This window comes from Oryx dammah, unplaced genomic scaffold (assembly GCF_014754425.2).
Source record: "Oryx dammah isolate SB20612 unplaced genomic scaffold, SCBI_Odam_1.1 HiC_scaffold_2, whole genome shotgun sequence".
Classification (NCBI taxonomy): Eukaryota; Metazoa; Chordata; class Mammalia; order Artiodactyla; family Bovidae; genus Oryx; species Oryx dammah.
The window spans coordinates 11,964,504-11,990,991 of record NW_024070186.1 but is presented as its reverse complement, the minus strand read 5'-3'; the positions used below and the strand labels follow the sequence as shown (position 1 = coordinate 11,990,991).

Genomic DNA, 26,488 nt, shown 5'->3' with positions numbered 1-26,488 from the left:
GAGCTGCCACGGGTGTGCACTGGTGTTAATGGACATACACATGCGTGTAGGTAGGTACAGGTGTGCATAGGTACATGGACATCAGAGGCACACGGATGTGAGCAAATACACGCAGGTGTACACAGATGTGAGATATAGATACATGCATGTAACGGTTGTTGGTGGAGGCCACAGGTGCCACACACCCATCTTCTCTCAGGTCTCCCTGGGGTCGGCCAGCAGCCTCACAAGCCCCTCAGAGCTGTGCAGGTAGTCTGTGCCCTGGGCTCCTGACCCAGCCCTGTGTCCCACAGCTGCTGCAGGCGTCTGACCCCCGAGGGGCGTGCACACTACACTGAAAAGGAGCTCAGGACTTGGGGTGGCAGAGACCAAGCAGGGGGCCAGCGCCTGTGGGAGGCTGTAGGGGGAGCAGGAGCACCAGGCCACTGGGCCAGCCACACCGGGAGGGCGCTCCTGGGATCCAGGAGCAGGTCGTGGGCGCCTGGAGCAGAGCCCTGCCTCCTGGGTCAGTAGCAGAGGCGAGCCCTCTTCCCTGAAGCCCCTCTGGTTCCCCAAGGATGGAGGAACCGGTGCTGGCTGCTGCCTCTTCCCAGCAGGGTCCAGGGGACAGCCGTGGCGTCTCCCGCGGACCCACTAGGGGACCACTCGCCCTGACTGACCTGTTGGCTGTGACTTACTGCAGGTCCAGCCTCTTCCTCAACCCTCAGGGTGCCCTGAGATGCCCCGCTCACCCAAGTCAACCTTGGGGCCCCCAGAGGCAGCCAGTTCTGGAAGCCCTGCCCCCAGCAGGCATCCTGAGGTTGGAGCGGCGGCCTTTTCTGTGGATCTTGGATGAAGGCCAGAGGCCACAGGAGGAGCCGGGATCGGCTCAGGTCAGGGTCGGGTCCTTGCCTGTGGCTGGGGGCAGGGCTGGGCCCCTCCATTGGCCTGGTGGACACATGGAGTCAGGCACCCCCTCACGTGGGTTGCGTGTCCATGTCACGTGTCTGGGCATCACATCTCAGAGGATGTATAGCTGGCTCTCAAGTGCCAGGGCAGTGCCCAGGGTGGCACAGGCAAGTCCCTTTGGGGCGGGTGTGTGAGCAGTCCCCAGGAGCGGGACAGCGTCAACCCAGCTCTGAGCAAAGGAGGGAGAGGATCTGGGGTGAAGTCTGGAACTGAGGCACTTCCACTGGACAGAACCACCCCACCCTCCCACCACCCCCCCGTGCCCTGCTTCTCCCCCAGAAACAAGCCGGACAAGGATTTGCACTTATGTCTGTCTTTTAAAAAAGGTACAGAGCATCGGTGAAAACTGAAATCACCTGGACAACCGCAAATGTCCCAGTTTAGCCACGGGCCCAGGAACATGGCCCATACAGCCCAGAATATCCCGCAGGGGCCGGGTCCCTAGACTGGCATCTGGGACCACTTTGCTGGTCAGGGTCAGGGTCGGACCACTTTCCCTGGGACAAGTGGGACCTGCTTCCCAAGGAGGAGAAAGCAGGGAGGCCTGGTGGGCACCTGGACCCCACCACTGGCCAGGTGTAGGCAGGGACAGCATACCAGCCCCTAGTTGCCAGGGTGCCCTGCAGGCTGGGGGTCACAGCCAGGGCATGAAGCAGGGCTGAGGGGTGCCATGCTCTAGGTGCCATAATGCAAATCAAGGACCCCTCGTGGAGGCCACTGGCCCTCAGACCATGGGTCTCAAGGACAGACCACCAGGGCCTCAGTCACAGCTACCAGAAGGTGACAATGTGGATGTGGTTGCTGACACAGAGAAGACAGGGAGCTCTGAGGTCGAGGCCTGGCTTGCTGCCTGCGGTGTCAGGAATCTGATTGCCCACCGGGCGGGACAGCCGGTCAGCTGAGGTCAGGCCTTGGCCTCAGACTGTGGGCTCAGCTCCCCCACGGCAAACACACCATCTTCTGGGGCCGGGAGCGGGGCTCCGTCCTGCGTGGCCTTCTCTTGCATGGGACTCACCAGCTCTTGGGCCGGTGGCAGGGGCTGGTGGCGGCTCTGTTGGAAGTGGCGCAGGCCCACCAGCACGGCAGCAAGGAAGTAGGCGGCGAAGAGCACCAGGAAGTACACGAAGTAGACGAGGAACTGGAACAGAGAGGGGCAGGTGAGGTCAGGGGAGCACCCGGGGGAGGGGGAGGGGCACCCAGGTAGCAGGGACAGGAACAGAGAAGGGCAGGTGAGGTCAGGGGAGCACCCAGGGGAGGAGGAGGGGCACCCAGGGAGCAGGGACAGGAACAGACAGGGGCAGGTGAGGTCAGGGGAGCACCCGGGGGAGGGGGAGGGGCACCCAGGGAGCAGGGACAGGAACAGAGAGGGGCAGGTGAGGTCAGGGGAGCACCCAGGGGAGGAGGAGGGGCACCCAGGGAGCAGGGACAGGAACAGACAGGGGCAGGTGAGGTCAGGGGAGCACCCGGGGGAGGGGGAGGGGCACCCAGGGAACAGAGAGACACAGACGAGGTCACGGGAATGCCTGGGGAGAGGGGGTAGGGCCCCAGCCTCCACAGGCCAGCCAAGCAGCAGCACACCCAGCCCTTCTGAGCCTCTGTGATCCCGCCTGAGGCATTCTGATCACTTGGTGTGACAGCAAATGTGCAGCTTGGCTCTGGGGCCAAGTCTTCACACTCGTGTGGGTGGAGCCTGGTGGAGGGGAACAGATCATCCGGTTGGCCAGCGCAGCCCCCTTGGCCCTGGGGCCTGGGCAGCCCCAAACCTGGCATCCCATGAAACTGCCCAGCAGTGATGCATAGGGACCTGGGCCCAGCTAGGGGACCCTCCTACCTGAATCTCAGATCACCAGGGGCAGGGGTCCAGAGTGTCTCCTTCATCTGTGGGCCAACTCCCTGGAGCTCTACTCCCCCAGGGGGCTCCCTAAGACCCTCTTCAGCACCAGCACACTCAGCCCTCCTAGGAAAGCTCATTTTCAGAAGCAAAACCAGGAAGTGAACCATCAGAGACTTCACTTCCAGGAACCTGGGGCTGGCATGTCCTGCCTGTTTCTCTCTGAGTGTGAGTGAAGCCTTGGACACTGAACAGCGAGCACTCAGAAGGTGACTGAAAGCTGGACGGGCAGACCAGCCTCGACCTTGGAATCTGAGGAGCAACACGGCAATGTGTTCCCTGGGTTTTTTCTTCTTTCTGCTGCCTGTATTAAAGGAACCAAAGAAGCCAGCAAACAAGAAATCCCAAAACACATGGGAAAAAACCCAACACTAACAAAAGCTGCTCCAAACGAAGGATCAGGAGAGGGACCACCGGCCCAGCAGGATGAGACACTGAAGAACGGGAACCACTCTACCCCAGCCAGACCCCACTCTCATGACCCAGGCTGTGACGCCCCTAGTCTGGTCAGGGGGTGTTGGTTAGGGCCCGGTGGGGAGCTGGAATGTTCACCCCCACAGAGACCACACGGAAAGCCTGGGCTGTCGCTCTTACCAGGCAGTGCCCCCCACTCGCTGAAGAGTCAGGACTTTCAAGCCACCCAGCAGGGGCAAGAATGCTCTGCCCCCACCAGGATCACTGGAGGCCACAGGAAGAGTGGTAATGAGGCACCCAGGCCCCTCCCAACCACTGGTGGCCACGTGGGGAGCTGGCACTCCCATCCTTGCCCCCACACACCCCTCAGGTGAGGAGGGCTGAATGGGGAGTCTGGACACCCACCCAACCTGGCTGTAAAGATACAAGCTCCTAGTCTTCTGCAAGGGTGGTGTCAGGAAAAGCCAACTGAAACAGAGGATTAAATAAGATCCAAAGGGACTTCCCTGGTGGTCCAGTGGTTAAGAATCCACCATGCAATGCAGGGGACGCAGGTTCAATCCCAGGTCCGGGCCCTAAGATCTCACATGCCTCAGAGTAACTAAGTCCAAGTACTGCAACTAAGACCCAAAGCAGCCAAATAAATATTTTTTTTAAAAAATAAGATCTAGAATTGCATAACATAATGGCCAAAATGTACAGGTTTCACTTAAAAAAGTCACTCAGCAAACTTAGAAAAAGTTCTCTAAATGAATGAAATACAATCAACAGACACAGATACCAAGATGACAGAGATGAGATAAAGCTTTGCAGAAAAGAAATGGAAGAGAGAAAGAAGAAAAGTTACAGTAAAAGAAGAAAAACATAGTAACCAATAAAAAAACTTAACAAATGGTCTTGTTAAGAATGGGGGGAACAGGGAAAAGAATCGGTGCACTGGAAGATGCAACAATAGAAATGAGCCAATCGAAACAACAAAACAGATAGGGGAAAGAGCAGAGCTTCATTCTCTAGGGGACAAAACACCGTTATGGGAGTAGAACAAGAAGAAAGAAAAAGCATGGAACTGAAAAAGCACTTGAGGAAATAATGGCTGTGGAAATGTCTCAAATCTGGAACGGGACATAAACCTACAGATTTAAAAGGGGCACGTGTATCACGTTCAGTTGCTCAGTCATGTCCAATTCTTCGCGACCCCACAGACTGCAGCCCACAAGGCTCCTCTGTCCATGGAATTTTCTAGGCAAGAATACTGGAGTGAGTTGCCATTTCCCCCTAAGGGTATCTTCCCAGCCCAGGGACTGCACTTGTATCTCCTGTCTCCTGCACTGGCAGGCAGATTCTCTACCACTGAGCCACCTTGGAAGCCCCTTAAGAATGTGAGGGAACCCCAAACAAAACAGCCACCCCAATCAGACCAACACAGATCATAATCAAATTTTTGAAAGCTAAAGACAAAAAGGAAAATCTTGAAAGCAGCCAGAAAAAAATGACACTGTAGGGGAAAAATAATTAGAATGACAGTGGATTTTTCATCAGAAACCAAGAAGGTCACAAGGAAATGATAAAATTTTCACATGCTGAACAAAAAAACTGTTAACCCAGAAACCTATTCCACTGAAAATGTCCTTCAGAAATGAAAAATAAATCAAGATACTCTCAGGTCAAGTAAAACAGAACAATTTGTCACCAGAAGACCTGCCCTGAAAGAATGCCTGAAGAAGGTTCTCTAAACAGAAAGTAAATGATAAGAAACCTGTGACATCAAGGAGAAACAACAGTGACCAAAATTATGGATAAACAGATTTTTCTTCTCTCCAGTTTCCTAAATGTTTAATAGCTGGAGTAAAATAGCGACCCTATAGACGGCAGCCCACCAGGCTTTGCTGTCCCTGGGATTCTCAAGGCAAGAACACTGGAGTGGGTTGCCATTTCCTTCTCCAATGCAGGAAAGTGAAAAGTGAAAGTCAAGTCACTCAGTCGTGTCCGACTTTAGCGACCCCATGGACTGCAGCCCACCAGGCTCCTCCGCCCATGGGATTTTCCAGGGAAGAGTACTGGAGTGGGGTGCCATTAGGCAGCTCTAATGATATATAGAAGAAATAAATAAGGCACTTGTACTATAAACATAGGAGAGAAAAGTGACTTAAAGGGAGGTGAGATTTCAATACTTACTACAACTGTCCATTTAATACACAAAGCAACTATGAAAAAAGTTATCACAAGAGACACGCAAATTATATGACAGATAACCCAAGAAGTTCTGAAGAATCTATAAATAATGCAGGGGAAAAGAAAACAGAAACAAAAGGCAGAGAATAAAAGGAAAATAAAAATGAAATGACAGGTGTAAGTTATAAGACAGCACAATTATACTACATATAAACAGTCTAAATAAACCAATCAAAGAAAGAGACTGGCAGAGTGAGTTAAAAAAAAAAACATGACAACCATATGCTATCTACAGGAAATGCCAAGTATAACAATACAGTCAGGTTAAAAATAAAAAGACAGAGGCTTCCCTGGTGGCTCACTGGTAAAAAAAAAAAAAAAAAAAAAATCCACCTGCCAACGCGGGAGACATAGGTTCAATCCCTGATCTGGGATGATCCCATATGCCACAGAGCAACTAAGCCTATGTGCCATAACAGATGAGCCTGTGCTCTAGAGCCCAGGAATTGCTGAACTACTGAGCCCACGTGATGCAGCTGCTGAAGCCCACATGCCCTAGAGCCTGTGCTCAGCAACAAGAGAAGCCATCGCCATGAGAAATCCGTGCACTGCAACTAGAGAAAGCTTGCACAGCAATGAAGACCCAGCACAGCCAATAAATAAATAAAAATTGGAGGGAAAAAAGCCAAAGGAAAGCAGAACAGCTATGTGAATATCATGTAAAGTAGACTTTGGAGAAAAGAAAATGACCACAGGCAGAGAAGGACATTATATAATGTTAAAAGACTCAATTCACCAAGACACACTGTGCATGTGTATACAACAAATAGCTGTAAAAATGTGGAGTAAAAACATGATAGAATTGAAAGAAAAAAATAGACAAATTCACAATTATAAATGAAAACTTCCAACATTCCTTTCTCAACAATAGGCCAGACAGAAAATCTATGAGGATACAGAAAAAAATCAATACCACCATCAGCAATAGGATGTAATTGGTATTTATAGAATACTCCACCCCCAAACAGCAGAATTCACATTCTTTTCAAGTGTCCATGCAGCATGTAACAAGATAGACCACGTCCTGGGCCATAAAACAAACCTCGACATAATGCAGATTGTGTTCTCTGATCACAACAGAATAGAATCAAAAATATAAAGCAATAACAGAAAGATAGGAAAACAATCAAAACACTTGGAAACTAAACAAAACATTTTGAAATAATCATAGGTCAAAGAGAAAGTATGAAAAGAGACAAAAATACATAGAAGTGAAAGAAAATGAAGATACAACATATCAAAATCTGTAGGGTGTAGCTAAAGCAGGCTCAGAGGGAAATGTATAGCAATAAATGCAAATATTAGAAAAGAAGAAGTCTCAAATCATTAATCTAAGCTTCCATCTCAAGAACCTAGAAAAAGATGAGCAAAATAAATCCAAAGCAAGTAAAACAAAGGAAACAGTTAAAACAGAAGTTCTAGCCAGTGCAGTAAGACAAGTAAGTACATTAAAAACATTTAAGAAAAGACCTCCCAGAACAAATAAGTGACCTCAACAAGATTACACAAGATTAACACACACAAGTCAATGTGTTTCTTATACAGGCAGACCTCAGAGATATTGCTCAGTTCCAGACCACCCCAATAAATACTGCAATAAAGTAACTCACACAAATTTTTTGGTTTCCCAGTACACATAAAAATTATGTTTACACTACAGTCTATTAAGTATGTAATAGCATTATGTCTAAAAACAAATTATATACCTTAATAAAAATATTTTATTGCTAAAAAATGCTAACTGCCATCTGACAATGCAAGGTTGCCACAAATCTTCAACTTGTAAAAATGTCAGTATCTTTGAAGCATGGTAAAGTGAAGTACAACAAAATGAGGTCTGCCTGACTTCCCTGGTGGCTCAGACAGTAAAAGCGACTGCCTACAATGTGGGAGACCTGGGTTTGATCCCTGGGTCAGGAAGATCCCCAGGAGAAGGAAATGGCAACCCACTCTAGTACTTTTGCCTGGAAAAACCCATGGACAGATGAAGGAGCCTGGTAGGCTACAGTCCATGTGGTCACAAAGAGTTGGACACAACTGAGCAACGTCACCTTCTTTTCTTTCTTGAACTAGCAACAAACACCGGGACACTGTTATAGACTGAACTGTCTCCCTTCAAAATTCACTGCTGAAGCCCTAACCCCCAGTATGACTGTATGTGGAGATAAGACCTTTCAGGAGTGATTAAGGCTAAATGAGGTTATGAGGGTAGCACTCTGATCCAGTATGACTGCTGTCCTTACAAGAGGCAGAGACACCAGGAGTGCACACAGAAGAAAGACCAAGTGAGGAGAGGGGCCTTGGGAGGAACCAGACCTGCAAACACTTTGATCTCACCAGATCTCAATCTGATCTTCCAGCCTGCAGATTGTTAAGAGAACAGACTGCTATTGCACAGACTGCCCAGTCTGTGATACCTTGTTATGGCAGTCCTTGCAGATTAATGCAGACACCAAAACTAAAAATATCACATAAGAATTGCTCACAAAACACTGAAACGCCTAGGAATAAACCTAAGAAAGCATGCACAGCACTACAGTACTTGCATCCATGTCGAAAACTACAAAATGCTGAAAGAAATCAAAGACGTTCCAAGTAAACGGAGAGACATACCATGTTCACAGGCTGAAGACTCAACAGAGTAAACGATATCAATTCTCCCAATACTGATAAACAAGCTGAATGCAATTCCCAGCAAAATCACAACAAAAGTTTTTGTAGATATAGACAAGATTACTCGAAAATGTAGAGGGAAAGGCAAAGAAACTCTAAATAGCTAAAACAATTCTGAAAAACCTTCCAAAGTTGGAGGAATCAGGGTACCCAATTTTAAAACTTACCACATAGCTACACAAGCAGGACAGTGTGGTGGTGGAGGAAAGGCGGGCATACAGCCCAACAGAACAGACAAAGAACCCAGAAGCAAGCTCATCCAAGTGGTAAAAAGGCAAGTCAGTCTCTCAACAAACGGTGCTAGAGTGAGTAGACATCTACAGACAAAGGGATGAAACAACATTAATGTCACACCTTACACAAAAGTTAACTCAAAACAGGTCACAGACTTAGGTATCGAACTATAAAACTTTAATAAGAAGCTGGGGGAAATCTTTGGGACCCAGGACCAGACAGAGTTACTGTGGGTTCTGTGCTAAGTCACTTCAGTCCTGTCTGACTCTGCAACCCTATTGAAGAAGGAACTCATAGGGCCTGGACTCCATCTTAGGCCTGTTCATGCTGATCATGCTCGGCCACCTTTCCAATGGACTCTGAACTCTGTGTTTAGTGACTATGAAAACAACAACAGAAGGATAAGACCCCCTCCAGACAGGGGAACCTTGAAGATCGTATCTAGGTTACTCATCAGACTGTGTGGATCACAATAAACTGTGGAAAATTCTGAGAGAGATGGGAATACCAGACCACCTGACCTGCCTCTTGAGAAATCTGTATGCAGGTCAGGAAGCAGCAGTTAGAACTGGACATGGAACAACAGACTGGTTTCAAATAGGAAAAGGAGTACATCAAGTCTGTATCTTGTCACCCTGCTTATTTAACTTATACGCAGAGGACATCATGAGAAACGCTGGGCTGGAAGAAACACAAGCTGGAATCAAGATTGCCGGGAGAAATATCAATAACCTCAGGTATGCAGATGACACCACCCTTATGGCAGAAAGTGAAGAAGAACTAAAAAGCCTCTTGATGAAAGTGAAAGTGGAGAGTGAAAAAGTTGGCTTAAAGCTCAACATTCAGAAAACGAAGATCATGGCATCTGGTCCCATTACTTCATGGGAAATAGATGGGGAAACAGTGGAAACAGTGTCAGACTTTATTTTTTGGGGCTCCAAAATCACTGCAGATGGTGACTGCAGCCATGAAATTAAAAGACGCTTACTCCTTGGAAGAAAAGTTATGACCAACCTAGATAGCATATTCAAAAGCAGAGACATTACTTTGCCAACTAAGGTCCGTCTAGTCAAGGCTATGGTGTTTCAAATAGTCATGTATGGATGTGAGAGGTGGACTGTGAAGAAGGCTGAGCGCCAAAGAATTGATGCTTTTGGACTGTGGTGTTGGAGAAGACTCTTGAGAGTCCCTTGGACTGCAAGGAGATCCAACCAGTCCATTCTGAAGGAGATCAGCCCTGGGATTTCTTTGGAGGGAATGATGCTAAAGCTGAAACTCCAGTACTTTGGCCACCTCATGCAAAGAGTTGACTCATTGGAAAAGACTCTGATGCTGGGAGGGCTTGGGGGCAGGAGGAGAAGGGGACGACCGAGGATGAGATGGCTAGATGGCATCACGGACTCGATGGACGTGAGTCTAAGTGAACTCTGGGAGTTGGTGATGGACAGGGAGGCCTGGCGTGCTGCGATTCATGGGTTCGCAAAGAGTCGGACACGACTGAGTGACTGAACTGAACTGAACTGAAGAGAAAATATACACTAATCACCCCTTCCTCCAGACAGGCCATAAATGTTTCTGTATCTATCAGAGTGTAACCTCGGGTTTATTGATTATTGGCTAATTGTTTGACTGTTTGAGGACATAGCACATGAATGATGGGATTATTGGGATTGTATTTTCCTTGGTTTATGTAAGTCTCAAGGAATTTGGAGTGGTGGGTTCAGACACGTACACATGAGGTATAAAAGATTTTCACAAATGCTGGTCGGGGTCCTTGGCTAAAAGGAGACTCTGCCTTGGGCCCGCCGGTGTAATAAACCGCACTCCACTATCTGCATTGTCCTTCTGAGTGAGTTTGTTTCCTGGAATGCGTGGCTACAACACTATGGACTATATTCCACCGGGTTCCTCAGTCCATGGGGTTCTCCAGGCAAGAATACTGGAGGGGATTGCCATTTGCTTCTCCAGAGGATCTTCCCGACCCAGGATTCGAACCCACATCTCTTATGTATCCTGCATTGGCAGGCGGGTTCTTTACCACTAGTGCCACCTGGGAAGCCCAGAATTATTATCAGTTCAGTTCAGTTCAGTCGCTCAGTCGTGTCCGATTCTTTGTGACCCCGTGAATTATTATATGTAATACCAAAACTAAGATCCACAAAAGGACAAAGGAATGAATCAGACCTCATCAAAATTAAAAACTTTTACTCTGCAAATAGCCCTATTAAGAAGACGAGATGGTCTGCTATGGACTGGGAGATGCCTGCAAAGTGCATGTCCAACAAAGGGCTGCTATCTAGAATAAGCAGACATGCTCAAACTCAAGAATAAAAAGACAAAGGCCCCAAACAGGAAATGGGCAGGAAAGAAACTCTTCACCCAGGAGGATGCACAGATGCAGCCGCACACGAGAAGAGAAGCGGCACAGCCATCAGGGAGCGAGTGTGTGCATGCTCCGTCGTGCTGGACTCTTGGCGACCCCATGGTCTGTAGCCGCCAGGCTCCTCAGTCCAAGGAATTTTCCAGGCAAGAATACTGGAGTAGGTAGCCACTGCCTTCTCCAGAGGATCTTCCTGACCCAGGGATCAAAGCCAGGTCTCCTGCATTACAGGCAGATTCTTTACTGTCTGAGCCATCAGGGAAGCCCATTATAGCCATCAGGGAAATACAAATTAAAACCACAGGGATCAGCTCTCCACACCATTCAGAAGGGTAAACCAATGGTGACCCCATCAAAGGCTGGTGAGAATGTGGAGAAACTGGCCTCCTCAGGCATGGCTGGTGAAGAACAGTCTGGCAGCCACCCCAGGACTCAATGACTGCACCTCAGGGCATTTATCCAGAGAAACGGAAATCCAGGTTCACACAGAAAGCTATACACCAATGTTTAGAGCAGCCCCCAACTGGATCAAGCTAGGGCTCCTGGCAGTAACCAAGTAAGAGCCTGGGTCCAGTCACCAGGGAACCCACACAGCACAGGACCCAACGGGAGTAGCTATGTGTCTCTAGGAGCTGGGATGAGTGGTTAAAAGTCAATCCTGACTCACTGGGTTCCTTCCACGGAAGGGCACTCTCAAGATGACAACACTACAGAAACGGGGGCAAACCAGGGCTGCTGGGGTTGAGGCGGAGGTGGAGTGGGGCCCAGCATGGTCGCAGGGGATGGGCAGGCATGCTCTCATCTCGACTGTGGGGTCCACATCCCCCTAGTGCCTGCACCCCAGAACTGCAGGATGTGGCCAGTGGGGAGGCTGGGTATGTGAGTCTCTGCATTACCTGTTACCCCGTGAGTGAGTGTGTGGTGACCCAGAAATACTGTTTAACTTAAAAGCCAGCCCCCCAGGCCAGCTCCCCACATGCCCTGGGCTGGTTCCCACCACCAGCTCCATTCCCCACCCCCACTCTCACTACCCATGACGGAGGGATGGGCCCCCAGTGCACTGCACATGGAAACAGTGAGTGAGAGGAGCAGGGATGACTCTCCTGCCGGACACCACCAGGATCCGTAATTTCTAATTACAAGCAAGCCTGTAGAGCTCCCTTTTAACCAGGAAATTAAAGCAGCCAAACAAAAATCAATATAATATCAGCTTGACCTGGCAAGGCCATAAAGTGCCACGTGGTGGGGCTGGGCTGAGACAGGGGAGGAAAGTCCAGCCCTGACCCCAGCCTGGAGCCCCTAAGAAGCCCCACCGCCCAGAGCTGGGATGACTGGCGCTCCAGGGAGGGGGAACACCCCTGGGTGTGGAGGCCCCTCGCATACGGCTGCCAGCAAGTCCCACAATCAAGCCAGGAGGCAATGGTGCTCCAGCAGAGGCTGTCACTCCAGAGGGGAGGCCTCACCAGAGGGTCCCAGTGAAGGAGGGCCCAACCCACCACGTCTGGACGGAGGTCTGGTGCCTCTGGACTGCCCCTGACGCACAGCTGTAGGCGCAGTCACACACGCCCCATGGGCCCAAGTCCAACTTGGCCACCCTGCTCAGCCACAGTCCACAGTGTTCAGCCTGTGGGGCCCTCCTGGGGAAGCAGGGCTGAGACCTGCCTGCTCGGGTGGACACACACTGCCACAGGCTCTGATGTCCTTCCCGAACCCCAGCCCAAAATCCTGTTTCTGAACATAAGGGTCTCTTGTGCCTGGAACCTTCTCCCTGGTCAGCTCTGGCAAGGGAGTCACCAGGGCGAGGCTGACCCAGCACCCTTGGACAGAGGGCTGGACTTCTCCATGGAGCCGCCATGCCCAGAGAGGTCCGGCTCCCAGCAGGTGGAGGCTGCACCGAGGAGCCCAGTGACAACCCTCCCATGGGCCCAATCTCTGGCTAGTTCCAGCTCACTCAGAGGTCCTGCCCTGGCCGAGGCACTGGGAGTCCAGCCTGAGCGTGTCCCGGGTTTCACGTTCTTCTCGGGAGACAGAGGACTGGATGGAGGGAGGAGTCGGGAAAGGGGCTGACAGGCACCAAGGTCAATCAACCCTGGAGCTCCACTCTCATCTGCCTCCACAGAGAGCTGTCCCATGAGCAGGACCCATTGCAGGAAGGCCTATCGGAGGGCTCAGGGAATGCTCAGGACCATGCCTCCAGGCTTCCTGGGACCTCAGCCAGTGTAGGGGGTACCCAGGGCCCCGAGAGCTCCTGCAGAAGTGACCGGCACCCAGGCTGGCCTCGGAGACCCTAGAGGTCTCACAGGACTTGATGGTACATGCCCCCTGCACTGCCCAATGTGGGCAGCATTCGTAGCCCCAACCTGAGCCCCGCAAGGAAGCTGCACAGGTTGGCACCAGGCAGTCAGATTGTGGCCCTTGGCCTCCCTGCCCTCTGAGCCTTCCCTCCCTGTTCCCACTCAGTCCAGAGAGTCTGGCTAGACATGCCCCTGCCTGAAGCATGTCTATGGTTTGGGTCCCGGGAGGGGTGACACTGCTGGCTGGGCAGGCACCAGGAGGCCTGGCCAGGACTTCCCCCTCAACCCACCCTGAGGCATCCCTCCTCCAGGAAGTGAGCCCGAAAGCAGAGCTCACCTGGGAACAGACTGGGAGGCCCAGGCCCCGCTTGTCGGAGACAATGAGGGTGATGATGGTCTTGAGAACGGTGGCGAGGAACGTGTTGATGCCGAAGACCAGGGCACGGAGCTCTTGAGAAAGAGAAGCCGCGATCTGAAAACTTCACAGGGTAGCAGGCTGAGGTCAGACAGCCAGGGCGAGACGCGCCCACAGGTGCAGAGGACCCAGCTAGGTGGCAGTGCCCTCAGGCAGCCAAGAACAGCCGCGGGTCCACCAAGGCTGCAGGGCTTGCAGGGAGACATGAGGCCCACACAAAGCCTGGGCTGCCCACCGCCCTGGGCCTGTGCTCTGAGCTGTACATCCTCCCTTGATGACCCATAAAGGGAGTGCAAAGCCAGGCGAAGAAGGCAGCCCTGGGAGACAAAGTCTCCTGGAAACCCTGGGACAAAGAAGTTGTCGTCACTACAGGGCTCTCAGAAAACCGTCCCCCTGAAAGCAGGGTGTTAACACAACCACAGGCACAGACGAGCACGAGGAAAATTCCGGATTTAAAGTGCTTTGCTGTTAAATGAGTCAGTAAATTAGAAAAAGACCCATAAAACAAATAAAGAAGCAAGAGGAATTAATATGCTCAGTGCTTCCAGCGCTCTGCACAGAAATTAACATTTGAACACACTTTCAATTAAAAGCCCCAAAGTGCCTTAAAAAAAACTAGACAGGAAACGTTCTCAAGTTCTGAAGAATGAGTGAACAAAAAGAGGCAAGAAGCCTTACAGAGAGTGACAAAGGCTGGGGAGCTTCTGCTGGGGGTGCGGGAGGGTTGGGACGACAAGAAATACATGAAGTTCTAGGGTGGGCAGGCGCACAGTAACTCAAGCAATAGATTAACTCCTGGGAAACAGGAGCCCAGCCAGGTCCCACCAGGACAGGCAGAACAAAATGCCACCTGTACGACTTGGGGAGATGCTGCTGCCAGAGCTCCACGAGTGGGGTTAAAGCCAACAGTAACACGGTTACACACTCCGTGAAAGGCCCCTGCCACCACACCCGCACGTGGGCTGCAGATGACCGGGGAATAGGAAATCCCAGCGGGAAAAGAACCCATGGGTGTGAACTAGCCAGGACAGCAGGAGGGGCCGCTAGCCCACAAGCCGCCCTTCAACGCCTGGCTGTGTCTGCAGCATCTCTTAAACCCTTTCCTAAAGCACGTGAACTCTGACCTGGCTGGCCCACTTCCGGAACCACCTGAGGCCATTATCAGAACTTCAGAAGAAAAATGTAGGTGAGAGGGTGAGGCTTCTGAGCCAGGCGTCTCAGGGAGATACCAGAGACGGTGGCCTTGTCACCAGGAAAACCAAAAACAATGCCCTCTGGACACGGAGCCTCAAGCTTATGAGGTGGGGGAGCGATGACCCCGGCAGCCTGACACCCACATGTCAGACACGAGGCCTGGGGGGGGGGGCGCGGTCTGCTGTCTCCTTCTCACCTTTGTGTCTCATATTTGACCTTTTCTGCATCGTATTTGATCTTTCTGCCACAAACACCATGGCTTTTACAATTGACACACAAGACACTAGGTGTCCTGAGACAAGTGAGGGGAAGACACCAAGGGCCCTGGCACCCTCTCCACAATGCTGACGGTGGCAGGAGAGGTGGGGCGCTTACAGGCTGAGAGCAGGTCAGGACGGGAGGATGCAGCGTCCCGCTTGTGTGGGAGGCCAGGCCTGGGGCCACGTCCACAGGCAGTTGGGGAAGGCAGCCATGCCACAGGGGCAGGAGGGCGGCGGAGCATAAACTGTGCCAGCAGGGCCGGGGTGTGGTCTGGGCGCCTGGGCAGCACTGGCCTAGGAAAGGAAAGGACCGGGTCTGATCCGGGCTTCCTCCTACAGACCAGGGCAGGTACGGGTCTGACGTGCAGGGGGATTGTGAGATGGAACAAGGGAGCCAGGCCACCATGCCGTGGGCAGGGGGGCGGGCTGCAGAGGGGCAGGAGTCTGAGGACACCATCCAAGCTCCACACAAGGCAGGGGCAGATGTTCTCACATGGGTGTGACTGGAGAGGATGGTCCATGTCGGGACGGAGGTGCCCCAGGGAAGACGGGGCGCAGAGGGGAACTGGAGCCAAACAGCTGGGGACAATGACAGGCCACCTGCCGGGTACAGATGTTGAGTATGTGTTTTGTGTCACATGTGTGGTGTGAAAATGTGTGTCTGGGGTGAACACACGGTGGGAGAGGTCTGGTTTAGAGGGTGCACTGAGGGGTCAGGAGTCAAACCCAGCAGGACATGGCCGGGGAAGGTTCTGGAAGGCACAGTGAGTCAGCAGACAGCTCTTGGGACATCCCTGGGCAGGTGCAGGAGCGTCGCCAGGGGTGTGAGGAACACAAGGGCATCAGGGAAGGTCTCCTTTGGGCAGAAGGCCAGCTGGGTCACCCAGTTGCTGCCGTGAGCCGCCCTGCCCAGAAGTGGGAGAGGACGGGAGTGGCCTCAGAGTCACCCATGACAGGACCTCAGGGCCAGGAGGCAGGAAGGACTTCAGAGGTCCAATCTGTGTGGACACCAGAGGCTCAAGGGGGGCGCACAGGGGACACCCACACAGGCCGGACTCCTCACCCAGCCTTAGGGTCCTAGCAGCTGGGACAGGGCATGCTATTAGCAAGGGGGCTCCTGGCTAAAGGTACCTGGGGCTCACACTCCAACATGAGCAGTACACACTCTGCTGCTCCCCATGGAACCTTCTGGAAGAAGACCTTCTGCTACATACCATCCATGGCCCTCCAGCCACACACCCCCACTTCCAGTTTCTAAGGCCACTTGCCAGCCCCAGCCCGACTCACGTGGCGATGGGCACCAGAAACTGGTAGGAGCCGCGGAAGAGCACGAAGGCCGCGTAGCACAACCAAATGTCGTTGGTCTTGTACATGAGGAACACCAGCCCCGCCTGCAGCATCGTCACCACCGCGATGACCAGCCTGGCCCACAGCGCCCAGCGGATCCTCACGAAGCCCGCAGCAAAGGAGGTGAGGGCACCTGGGGAGACAAGTCGCGTCACGGCCATCCCGGTGGTCACGGTCGCCGCCCCATGGGGCGGGGCGTACCTAGCAGCGTGGAGGCGGCGTCCGCCCCGCCGTTGTAGACCCTGGTGGTGTCCGTGGTGGGGTGGACCACGTTCCACAGGATGTGCACGTAGTAGACGATCAGGTAGTAGCCGGCGGAGTTGAAGACCCACCAGAGCGACCAGAGACGCAGCTGCGGCAGCTGCACCGCGTGGCCCAGCTGTCCGAGCATGCGCACGAACGTCGAGTCTCGCCAGGCGGCCGGCGGCCAGCCCGGCTTCGCGCCCGTGGCCTGCGCCTGGCCCGGGTTCATCTGGTGCAGCTCGGAGGGCGCTGCCCCGGCACGCACGGGCGCTCCGCGGTTGAAGAAGAGGCTGCGCCTGGGGCGCTTCAGGAAGAGCGCCAGCACCAGGCTGAAGGTGAGGAAGGCCAGCGAGATGTAGTTGAGCGTGGAGAAGGGGACCCTGCCCATGGTGACCAGCAGCTGGCCCAGCACCGAGCTGGTGAAGACGCCCATCAGCACCGAGGCCCGTGAGTAGCTGGCCATGCGCTGGTAGTGGGCAGGGGGCACTAGCGAGAAGATGTAGGAGGAGTAGGCGATGCGGGCAGCCATGGTGATGCTGAAGAAGAACTCCATGAACTGCATGTGCAGCACGGTCGAGCCAAACAGCAGCAGGAGCCACACAGACACGTAGCTCAGGCCCTGCAGCAGCAGCACCGGCTTGTAGCAGAGGTAGTCGGTCAGCAAGAAGATGGGCACCAGCACGGCCAGGTACGAGTAGGACAGCACCGGCGTGATCTCGTTGGTGACCTGCAGGACAGCACATGCATGACCCCCAGCTCCAGAGCACGGTCCCTGCTGCTCTGGGCGCCCGTCACATCTGCTGGGCTGGGCCTAGCACCTGTGAGCCCCACATGGACCCCATGCACCCCCAAGTCACCCCGTCTCCTGTGCCCCTTTACCACAGTGCCCTACCAGGACTACGTGACGAGTACTGTTCTCCAAACAGGTGCAGCCCTTAGGGCTGTCCAGGGCATCCGAGGAAACAGAGAGACGCACAACCAGACCCCCAAACATGTTCCACTCTGATCCCATCCCCAAGGGCGTGCTCCTCAGGAAGCAGTTTAGTATCGACACCTGCAGAGTGTTGGTAATAGTGCTGAAAATATCAGTAACTACATGCTAAGCCACGTTGATCCAGGCTTGTCTCTAATGAAATAACAACATGAGAGGATTTCACCTTAAATCTAACAATATAGAAAACAGAGCTGTGACTAATCTACACTCTTGCCAGCAGCCGAGGAAGGCCTTCAGCAGGCCGGTCTCACTCAGTCCCAGGGCACAGGGGACGCTGCAGCCACCCTTGCACCAGCCACACAGGAGAGCAAAGCTGGGCCCTCACCCCTGCCTGTCAGGCAGGACTAGGAGCTGCCTCCATGGGAGCCAGGACTCCCAGCTTCACCAAGGGAGCTCTCCATGGCCTTGGCCACTCAGCTCTCCACTCAGACAGGGCTGACCCAGCAGGACACTCCCTCCTGGGCACGCAGGGCAAGGCCACAGCCACAGACCCCTTTGGGATGTGAGCCAGATGTCCTCCCACTGCCCAGGAAGGGCCACCCTGGGCCTGCCCCCTAGGAAGAGGTCCCAGCTTTTGAGAGACCCAAGTCTTTGGCCCCACCACCCTTTCCTGGGGGATGCACATGGGAGGCAGCCTGTGCTCGGAGCCTCTCCTGAGGCCCAGCTGGGTGTTTAGCAGGTGGTCTCCCTACAGGAATCCAAATAACCCCACCTGACCCTCCCAGGGGCTTCATCTGACCCCAAATAACCCTCCCAGGAGTTCCACCTGACCCCAACTGACCCTCCCAGGGCCTAGCCATGGCTCAGACCAGCCAGGGGCAGCAACAGGTGAGCCTCTGGCCTTGTTGGGCTCTCAGAGGCTTCGGCCTCCCTTGGTTCCCACCCGACTCAGGGTGCTAACCCTGACTGTGCCTGACCACCTGCTAACACCAGGGCCCACTTCACAGATGCACCAAGGGCCCAGAGCTGAGCCCAGGTCAGCACGTGGGGCCCAGCTGAGCCCACTGCTTCCTGGAGGCTCACCCATGGTTTTCTGCAGCCGTCATGTCTGTCCACCCAGAACTTGCAGCCTAACTGGCTAGGCCTCGGCACTGCTTCTCAGTCGGTGCTCGGGACCCCATGCTGGCCACATACCCACTGCCTCCAGGGCTCCCCATCTGCTGGGGGCCACCCAGTACTGAGCACTAGAGCCTTGGGACAGTCCAAGACAGTCTTGGTGCAAGTCTTTTCTCAGGGGTGCTGAAAAACCAGTGCTGGTCCCAGAGCCATGGGGGCTGGCTACAGGGTCAGAGCCTTGTTTATGGAAAATTCCAGGAACATCAAACAACCCCTCAGTTAGTGGTCGAGCCCTCTTGGCAGGCAGCTTGCACAGCTGTGGGGCCGTGGGGTCAGAGCTGCGGGAGGCCAGCCATTCTTCCTTGTCCCCTCACCGCTGCCCAGGCCCCGGATCCACCTTCTCCAGCTGGGCAGGCATGCAGGCCAGGGGGCAGACCCATGACATATTTGGGAACTGCAGGAAGCACAGCACCCATGGAGTCCCTGAGGCAGGTGGCATGAGGGGCGCCTCATCCTGGTCCAGCCAGTGTTGCTGGGCCATGTTCCCAGCACCTTGGTGTGGACAGGCTAGATCCAGACTGACAGGCAGGATAAGGAAGCCATGCCCACACCAGGATCCGGGTGGCCTCGGGGCAGCCAACAGGAGGCTTAGCTGGGGCGCCATGGCAGGCAGGACAAGGACAGGATGCCATGGGCTCTGAGGACCATGGGACAAGGGGCGCAGGGCAGGGCCAGGCCATAGGTGACCAGAATTCCAAGAGGAGTGGCATCAACAGCCTACACCTGGCTGCACCCAGAGGGGCTCAGGGAGCGAGGGCAGGACAGGGGCTGTCACACCAGTGACAGGCAGGGTCAGCTGCGGGCCAGCAAGGACTGCTGTGTAAAACGTCCTGGGCCAGGCTCATCATGGAGGTGGGGTGGGGGCTGCAGGACCCAACCCAGGCAGCTCAGGTGCAGGGGAGTCACAGGCCCCAAGGTGCAAAGCAAACCTCGTACCTGCCAGGAAGTGCTTCATGAACCAAAGGGCAGCAGGAGTGGGGGTGGGGTGGGGGGAGGGAGAAGGGAGGGTACCGGATGTGTGTGCAGGCAACACTCAGCATAAACCGGGAAGAATGGGGCCGAGTTCACAGTGAAACTGCGGCCCAGAGGACATGCAAGCAGGGAGGAAGCTGGTGGACAGGAGACACTGGGCCCCCCTAGTACCAGAAGCCTACCAGGCACAGGAAGGCAGACGCCCGCAGAGGGGGAAGCTGGCAAGGCCAGGCTTGGGGACAGCCAGGAACACGAGACGCCACAGCAGAAATCAAGGAAATCCAAGCCCGGCAGCAAGCCCTTGTCTATCAGATGGGCACAAACTCAACAGCGCCTGGTAGGTGCTGATGAAACGGAGTCAGGGCCCGGCCTCGCACTGCAGAGGGTAGAAGCGAAGCGACCACAGCAGTGTTTCCCCTGGGGGACGGGATAAGCTGGAGACCTCAGAGACCCTTGGAGCAAGGCAGGGGAGGGGGTTCTTGGTGGTTTGAGGCCCTGGGTGTGAGCTGGGTAGTATCAGCCTGTATCTGTGTGGGAGAAGTGACCGTGGCCACAGACCTGCCAGGCTCTCCCCGAACAGGCCTCTGCCGATCTCGGGTCACATCCAAGGCCTGGTGGACGGCTTAATTTCTGGAACCTACTACTTAAGAGCTAACTTGTGACCTGAGAGGGCAGGCAGGTGGAAGTTTACTACAGAGATTTTCCTTATAGTTATTTTAATGGCGCGTCCCACGGGGGCTCACTCCTAAGTCATCTTGGCAGTGGACGACCGGCCCTTGCAGAACAGAGTGGCATCCGGGGAACTGGCCAGTCAGTGAATGGAGGACATGTCACACCCAGTGCTGGAAGGAGGCAAGGGCCCCCATCCCAAATTCACCTGGGAAGTCACCCCTCTGGCTGTGGGGTTGGAGCCCTCACACACACATGGCTTTGAGCCCATGCATGACGCTGGGGCACACGGGTGTATCTGTTTTCCAAGAGGGCTACTTTGAGGGGGCAGGCTCATGTGCACGGCAGTTCCATATGGCTTAATCCTGGTGTCACTGAGGGGTGGGGGCCAAGCCCTGGACCAGGAAGAGGCAGGAGCTCCCTGAAAAAATCAAGTGGGAGATCCCCATGGGACCCAGTGGGGTCCAGCACCAGGGGCAGGGGGTGTGGAGGCCAAGGTCACCCTTCAGGGGACAGACGGGGTTGGGGTAGGCTCTGGGGTGGCAGGTGGTCCTAAGGCAGGACGAGGAGGGGTGGTGAACAGACCCTGACCATGTGCTTCATCAACCAAGGAACTCTGAGTCCTCTTGATTTGCTTTATTTTATGGAGATGGAAACGGGCGGGGACATTGCCTGCTGCTGCTTTTACTGTGTCTGATGCAAGACTCCCATGGGGTATAAGCTTATTAGTCCAGTTCCAGCAAGATCCTTTGTCCTTGTTGCTGAGCAAAAGTCAAATTCCTTCTGTAATCCCTCTCCTCAAACAGGCCTCTGCTGAAAGCAAGGGCTCCACAGATGGGTGGCAGGCAGACGAGGCCCCTGGGCTCTGCCCCAGAGGCCCACAGCGGGCACAACCCCTCCACCAGACCTGCCACCACCCCACAGGGACTGGTGGCTGCCTGCGCCTGCAGCCATCCAGCCCCTGTGCTCCAGCCCGTCCCACCCGCACGCACGCCCAACGTGCCTGCGTCCGCGTGAAGTTCTTGTCGGGGCCCAGGAGGTAAGGTGTGATGAAGCTCTCCCCAGGCCGCATCTGGGCCATGAAGCCATAGAAGCAGAGGAAGAACACCAGGCACCACCAGGACTGCTGCTCACGGCCAGGCTGGGGCTCTGCCGGCACCTGCTTTTCCACCTCCGGGCCAGAGAGCGCCATGCTGCCAGGAAATGGATGGGCCGTTGCACCTGAAGGGGAAGCTAGAATCAGGGTGGCTCAGCAGACAACTGCAACCGCCTCCCCCAAAAACTCTGTGGTGACGGGCTCCCCCCCACACCAGTCACTCAACCAGAACTCACATCACACGGAGGAAGGGGCCCCCAGCCCCAACCCTGTGCCCCCAACTTGGAGCTTGTGACCATCCAGATGCCAGGCCCACCCAGGCTGGGGTGTCACCACTTCTGGGGGCTCCAGGGCCTCAGATCTATAGAGTGGCGGGAATCACGTGGGGCCCATAAACGCTAAATAACTGAAAGTAAATGCAATTTAAGATCCAGGCCCCCAGGAACCCCAGGCTCCAGTCATGCGCTCATAGTGCGGCCTGCTGTGGGCCAGTGGGCAGGCAGGACCCCTGCACCCTGCCCCAGAGGCCTGAGGCAGACACGACCCCTCTGCCAGACCTCCCACCACAAGGTCTGATGACTGCTTCTGCGGCTGGAGTCTCAATGTCACAGCACCAGGCATGTCCATGTGCCAGGCACAGCAGAGGAGTGGTCCTGAGACAGCCAAGAGGAAGGGGTAGGAAGAGGCCCTGCTGGGCACACAGCCCCCCCCCGCCGGGAGGCCAGGCACACACCCGCAGAACAGCACAGGGGTCCGTGATGGGGGCAGGGTAAGACCCCTCCCACCTCCCCAGGCAGGCCTGGGCCATGCTCAGCAAGGGAGCTATGGTCTGATGAGCAGGTTCCTCCTTCCTCTCTCGTTCATTTCTGTGACTCATGGAAAATGGGGCAGGGGTGTCACAGCAGTAACCCCCTGGAGAAGCCGGGGTTGGTGGGTTTCTTTGTGAGGCTACAAGGAGGGGCAGCAGCGGCCTGGGGGTTACTGGGTCCTAGAACCTGGTCCCAGCCTTCTCAAGAACTAAGTGAAACACCAGCCAAGAAGAGGGGCCAGAAGCCCCCGGGAGATGTGGCTTCCCACAGAGCACACAGGCCAAATGGCTCCAACAGAAAGACTCTGTTTAAGGCGGGCACACACTGCCCCTACTCCAGCCCCAGGACGCCCCTCAAGCTCTCTCCCGACTCCTGGGCCACTGCTGCCCGAGTGCCAGGAAGACGAAGACCCTCAGTCAGCTGAGCACCCAGCATGGGGTGAACAACCAAGAACTTAAAAGCACAGGGCCCCCAGGAGCAGGTTCCCACACTCTCTGTCCCATGTTCCCCAGGAGCAGGCTCCCACAGGCCACCATGCTCCCAGCCCCTACAGGCTCAAGAGCTCAGGAGCCCCCATGCTCCCTGTCCCCAGGGGCTCAAGGGCCCGTGTTCTGAAAGGTGTTGTCTCCAGAGATGACAGAGATTCCCTACCTGGTGCCACCCACCTGCCCCCCCAATCCTGAATCCCGGGGCAGAAATCTCAGACTCCAGAGCACACCAGCTTCTTCATTTCTACTTCCTGGACTCCCACAGCTTCTGAAGCCTGAGGCGGTGCTTCTGAGAGTCCCGTGAGAGTGAGAGCCTGTCAGTAGGTCTGGGGCAGGCAGGACTCTGCTCCCTGACACGCCTCCCTACCCCCTCCTCCCCCTGTACTCCCAAACAACAGGAGCTGATGACAGCTCCACCCCCAGTATCTGAGGCCAGCACCACAACCCCCAGTGCTCAGACACCCCAGCCCTGAGGGTCCCAAGAGTTCTCAGGGTCACAACACAGTGGTGGACCACTGCCCTCCCCAGCAGCACAGATCTGCAAGAGTCCACACCTGTGATGGCCAGGGAGCTGGTGAGGGGGTTGGGGGCAGGTCCGCAGACCCCTGGGGTTTACATGGGGTCTCTAGGAGTGTCCCACCAGCTGGTCCCCTCCAGCCCACCCCATTCCTGCAATCTGGGGAGGCTGAGCTCACTGTTGGAGTCCCTCACCTTCCTCCCCCAGCCAGTGAGAAAAGCCTGGGTTCCTCAGCTCCTGGACCACAGGATGAGGAGGGCCCAGGGTCACCTGTGCCTCGTTCCCCTGGGCTGCGGCCTATTGGTTGGTGGGTCTCCCTCCCATCTACCTGCCTCTGCACAAGCTTCTGCTCAAGATGCCATAGGCACAACCTGAGGCCTGCTCCCCTGGGGTGGCAGAAAGCAAGCAGCCTTCCCATCTGGACTGGGGTGCTGGGGAGGTCAGGGAGGTCCACTGACCACTCTAGAAGGAGGGACCCAGGCTGCCTCTGTGTTTCTCTGTGCCCCAGTGTCAGGGACTTGAGCCAAGACGCCCACCCCAGACAAAGGCAGCCGCCTGTCCTAAGAAACATCTGCTGCCCAGTGGACGGCCCAGTGACCCTGGAGCCCAGCCCCGTCCGCCCTCCACTCCCACTCCGCCCCATGGCAGGGGAGCAGAAGCAGCAGCAAAGACTGAAAAGCTCAGAAGGTCCTGGACCCTGTGGGCTTCCCTCCAAAAATGCTCACTTTCATTTCTGCTTTACGTTTTCTCCTGAGTGTCGCTTAAAGATCTGTTCCTCCCACACACGAGGCCCTCCTCCAACTTTGGGGGGTGGGGGTCACAGTCCCGGCCTGTCCTGTCCCAGCACCTCTGGTGACTCCCCGCATAAGAGGCCTTGCAGAGGCACCCAGGTCAGAGCTGTGGGAGCGGGCCTCAAGGCAGGCTGACCTGTCACTCATCACAGGCCTCACCGTAGAGAGAATGCTAGGCTCGAGGGGCTGGCATCCTGGCCACTGTGAGACCACCACCCGGGGCCATAAGCAATGGCACTGATTTGCACTGGAGGGGCTAGGAGGCTGGGCCATCTTGGAACATGTGTCCCCCCCATGCACCGCCCCACGCACTTCCCAAAGATTCCAAAGCAGGCAGAGGGCAGCCAGCGCATGCGCCCACAGCTGGACTGCAGGGTCACGGGGAGGCCTTGGGCCCATCCACGGAGCACAGGCGGCCACACCAGAGCATAGGATCCCTGTGCGGGTCCGGGGCAGGGGTGCAGAAGAAAGAGTGGGTGCAGAGCTGGGCTCTCCCCGGGGGGCCGGGCACTGCCTGTGTTCCTGGTGGTCTTGGGGGCCTCAAGGATTACCCACCCTGTTCATTTATTTGATTCACATAAGGGCACTGCCATAGCTAAGATTAAAGTCCTCTTCCAAACACTCGGGCCTGGGAAGAAGAGCTGGAGGGACCCGTCATGTACTGATGGCCACAGAAACAGGGCACCCAGGGCAAGGGGGCAGGTGGGCCACTGAAGGAAGCACTGCCTGGCACCTGGGCAGGCTGCAGGGAGGACAGTGACCTTCAGGAGAAGGTCCTGACCATCACCCTGGAAGCCCCCTTCGGACAACCCATGCTCCCACCTGCTCCCACCAGTTCTGTGCTCCCAGCACCTGGGAAGGCTGAAGACCCAAGACCAAAACAAACCAAACACCACGACTCTCATCTGGTGCTTCAGGAGAGCCACCACTGTCTCAGGCTGCCATCTGCTCACTGAACAGAGAAAAGCCTTGTGCCCTCCAGACCACATGACAGTTTGTGTTCCAAAGAGTAAAACGGAAAACCGTCTGGCCATCCCTACTGTGGACATCAAACCCACAAGCTGAAAACCCCCTGGACATGCTGGTCATCTTTGCCTAGCACAGATAGCTGTAACTTGGGGTCATTAAACCCACTGACGGCGTGAGTTCTTGCAGTCCAGCAGAGGCCACTGGGTGGGCTACCCACCCAAACCCCGCGGGCCTGGGCACCTGGCTCCCGAACCTGCAGGGGGAGGCAGTTCTGCTGATTCGGTCTGGGCTAGTGGGGAAGGCGGAGAAGGCAATGGCATCCCACTCCAGTACTCTTGCCTGGAAAATCCCATGGACGGAGGAGCCTGGGAGGCTGCAGTCCCTGGGGTCGCTAAGAGTAGGACACGACTGAGCGACTTCACTTTCTTTTCAGTTTCATGCGTTGGAGAAGGCAATGGCAACCCACTCCAGTGTTCTTGCCTGGAGAATCCCAGGGACGGGGGAGCCTGGTGAGCTGCCGTCTAAGGGGTCGCACAGAGTCGGACACGACTGAGCGACTTGGCAGCAGCAGCAGCAGTGGGGAGGGGGACCCAGCAGGGAGCTCCAAGGACTATGGCACTTGCATGCTGTGGGTGGCCTGGAAGACAACTGCTTCCAGATTCCCGCTGGCCTTCTGAGACCTGCGGCCCGACACCCGAGTGGCGAGGAATCCCATGAACACACGTGTGATGGTCACTCCCGCACAGGTGGGGGAAAAGCATGCCTTCCGGAGAGGTGCAGAGTGTCCCACAGCCCTGGACACTCTCCAGCGCCCGGCTCCAACCGCGCCAGGAGCTGCTCCAAGGGGAAGTTGTTCACACCTACAGACTCCGGGCGCAGGAAAAGACAATGGCTTGGCTGGAAACCAGACGCGCAGCCCGGCTCCCTCTCTTGCCTGGAGCCCGCGCCTAAGGTGACAGAGGCTCGGAGAGTGCGCCGGGGTTGCCACGTGGGACAAGGCTGCACGTGGGACTCACTGCCCCCGCACTCATCTCCAGCGCCCCCGCGCCCAACCCCATCCCGGGACCAGGAGCCCCCTCCTCGCGTCCCCGCGCCCACCCCAGCATCCGCAGCTCCTGCACCTAGTACTTTCCCCAAGCCCCAAAGCCCGGCCTGCGCGCACTCCGGCACTGGGAGCGTGTGACCAACGCGCGCTCCCTGCAGCCCGGCCCGCATCGTCACAACCTTCTCGGACCACGCAGCCCCATTACCTGCACGCTCGCGGCCTCCGGGTTAAGGGCGGGGGGACCACAGTGCCCACAATGCCCCGCGGCCGCCCGCTTCCGGTCGGCTGGGGGAGGGGCGCACCTGGCCCCGCCACCCCACGCGTTGCCGGGACACCAGCTGCAAGGTCTCCGACACGCTCCCCACAGTCTCACCGGAGGTCCGAACCCAGCGGGCTCAGAAGGCCCGCGCGCAAGGCCCGCGGCAATTCGGAACACAACCCCTACTCAGCCCACCCAGTCGCCGCCCCCTGGTCACGCGCCCCTGGTCACCCAGTGC

General features: G+C 55.6%; 1 protein-coding gene across 2 annotated transcripts; it reads right to left on the bottom strand.

Moving 5' to 3' along the window:
• Positions 1–1,245: 1,245 nt before the first annotated feature.
• On the bottom strand, positions 1,246–26,404 carry SLC19A1 (solute carrier family 19 member 1). 2 transcript variants are annotated; one of them, XM_040264927.1, is made up of 6 exons: positions 26,197–26,404; positions 21,280–21,497; positions 16,484–17,252; positions 16,223–16,415; positions 13,404–13,545; positions 1,246–2,086 (listed from the first exon to the last, which is right to left on the bottom strand). In XM_040264927.1, exons 2-6 carry the CDS (start codon positions 21,466–21,468, stop codon positions 1,853–1,855), a joined length of 1,527 nt encoding a protein of 508 aa, XP_040120861.1. In that variant the 5' UTR covers positions 21,469–21,497; positions 26,197–26,404; the 3' UTR covers positions 1,246–1,852. The 2 variants fall into 2 exon arrangements, with proteins under 2 accessions (XP_040120861.1, XP_040120860.1); XM_040264926.1 differs by lacking the exon at positions 26,197–26,404 and adding an exon at positions 22,833–23,064.
• Positions 26,405–26,488: the final 84 nt, after the last annotated feature.